At 40.9% G+C, this 1739-nt stretch overlaps 1 protein-coding gene across 1 annotated transcript; it reads left to right on the top strand.

Moving 5' to 3' along the window:
- The first annotated feature begins 239 nt into the window (after window positions 1-239).
- Window positions 240-989, top strand: LOC121383836. Its single transcript, XM_041513935.1, has one exon. The coding sequence runs from the start codon at window positions 240-242 to the stop codon at window positions 987-989; it is 750 nt and encodes a 249-aa protein (XP_041369869.1).
- The last annotated feature ends 750 nt before the right edge of the window (window positions 990-1739 follow it).

Here is a 1739-nt window from a genome sequence, read left to right as displayed (position 1 = left end):
ACATCAAGAGAGAGACTATTTGGTCAGTATTAATGCGCGCATCCAAAGGTCGACCGTACAACTCAGTGACTATCTACGTTGAAATGTTGTGTGCTAACATAAACAGTTCTACATCAAACACCACAGCATCAGCCATAGCGAAGTCACCAACACCTACCATGACGTCACTAACGAAACCGATGACGTCATTCACACGCAAGATGACATTAACATCCACAATGACGTCAGTAAAGGTCACAATGACGTCATTAACACCCAAAGTGGCGTCACTAACACCCAAGATGGCGTCACTAAAACATAAGTCACAAGCGAGGGCAATAGTCACAATGTCATTATCAAGGAACGTCAGTTTGACTTCGCGGAAACCAACACCAACTCCTTGCTTAGACCCTTTCTTGTCGACATTTCACAAACAAGAGAGGTTCATTTGTTTTGGAGTGGACGGTGGACTTGGCAACCAGATGTTTCTATTTGCGTCCGCCTATGGTATCGCGAGATACACCGGCCGACGTATTGTCCTCGACAAAACTTGGCCACTGCTCAAAATATTCAAACCAAATGGAATTATTGTCGACAGATGCGTCTGCAATGGTGTTCACATAAAAATCGCCAAGCGTAATAGTGCTTTCGATGAGACACTTCTACGACTTCCTAAAGTTGGAAATTATGAAGTAGGGACTACTTTGCAGTCTTGGAAATATTTCCAAAAGGTTACGAACGAGATAAAAGCACAGTTTACGTTTAGAAAAGATATATTGAAGAAGGCTTCAACAGTGTTAAACACCGTGATAGTAGAATACGAAAATAGAACAGCGAATTCGAGAAATCCAACCCTCGTTGGTGTCCAGATTCGAAGGGGCGACATTGCGAACGAAAAACGATTTATCGATTTCGGATACAAAGTGGCGCCAAAAGAATACATCTACAAGGCCATGGACTATTTTAAAAAACAACTTTACAGATGTGATATTTGTGTTTACCTCCGATGATATGAACTGGACGAAACATAATATAATGGAGGAGGACAATGTGTTTTTCGTTGAAGGAAACTCGCCGGAAGTAGACATGTGTATCCTGGCGCACTGTAACCATACAATAATGACCGTGGGCACGTTCAGCTGGTTTGCGGCTTTTCTGACAGGGGGAGTAACTGTGTATTACAAACATTTTGCTAACGAGACATCGTCGTTAAGAAAAGAGTTTTTCTTCAGATTATCGAGACCATTTTTACCCTGGTTGGATAGCAGTCACAGAATGAAAGCACGTCAGTACATTGTATACGTAGCAGTGTATTCGTTCAGTATACGTAAATGAAACTACACCAAAATATGTTGATGCGTCACCTTGTAAACTTTTCTATATGGATTTTTGAATTTTTATATTCATTTGATTATCACTTCCTTCATACATTTACCTTTGTTTGACGATGTATTTTTGTGCTGGGGTGTCGTTAAACTTTTGTTTCTATATGAAAGAAAGAAAGAAAGAAATGTTTTATTTAACGACGCACTCAACACATTTTATTTACGGTTATATGGCGTCAGACATATGGATAAGGACCACACAGATATTGAGAGAGGAAACTCGCTGTCGCTACTTCATTGGCTTCTCTTTTAGATTAGCAGCAAGGGATTTTGTATATGCACCATCCCACAGACAGGGTAGTAGATACTACGGCCTTTGAAATACCAGTTGTGGTGCACTGGCTGGAACGAGAAATAGCCCAATGGGCCCACTGA

The sequence above is a fragment of the Gigantopelta aegis genome, chromosome 10 (genome assembly GCF_016097555.1).
Source record: "Gigantopelta aegis isolate Gae_Host chromosome 10, Gae_host_genome, whole genome shotgun sequence".
NCBI classification, from domain to species: domain Eukaryota; kingdom Metazoa; phylum Mollusca; class Gastropoda; order Neomphalida; family Peltospiridae; genus Gigantopelta; species Gigantopelta aegis.
Note: the sequence above shows the minus strand (reverse complement) of the source record. Positions and strands in the feature narration are given on the sequence as shown.

Bases quoted from the DNA above. Each gene is read 5' to 3' on its own strand.
- LOC121383836 (XM_041513935.1), top strand. From the start codon at position 240: ATGACGTCATTAACACCCAAAGTGGCGTCACTAACACCCAAGATGGCG.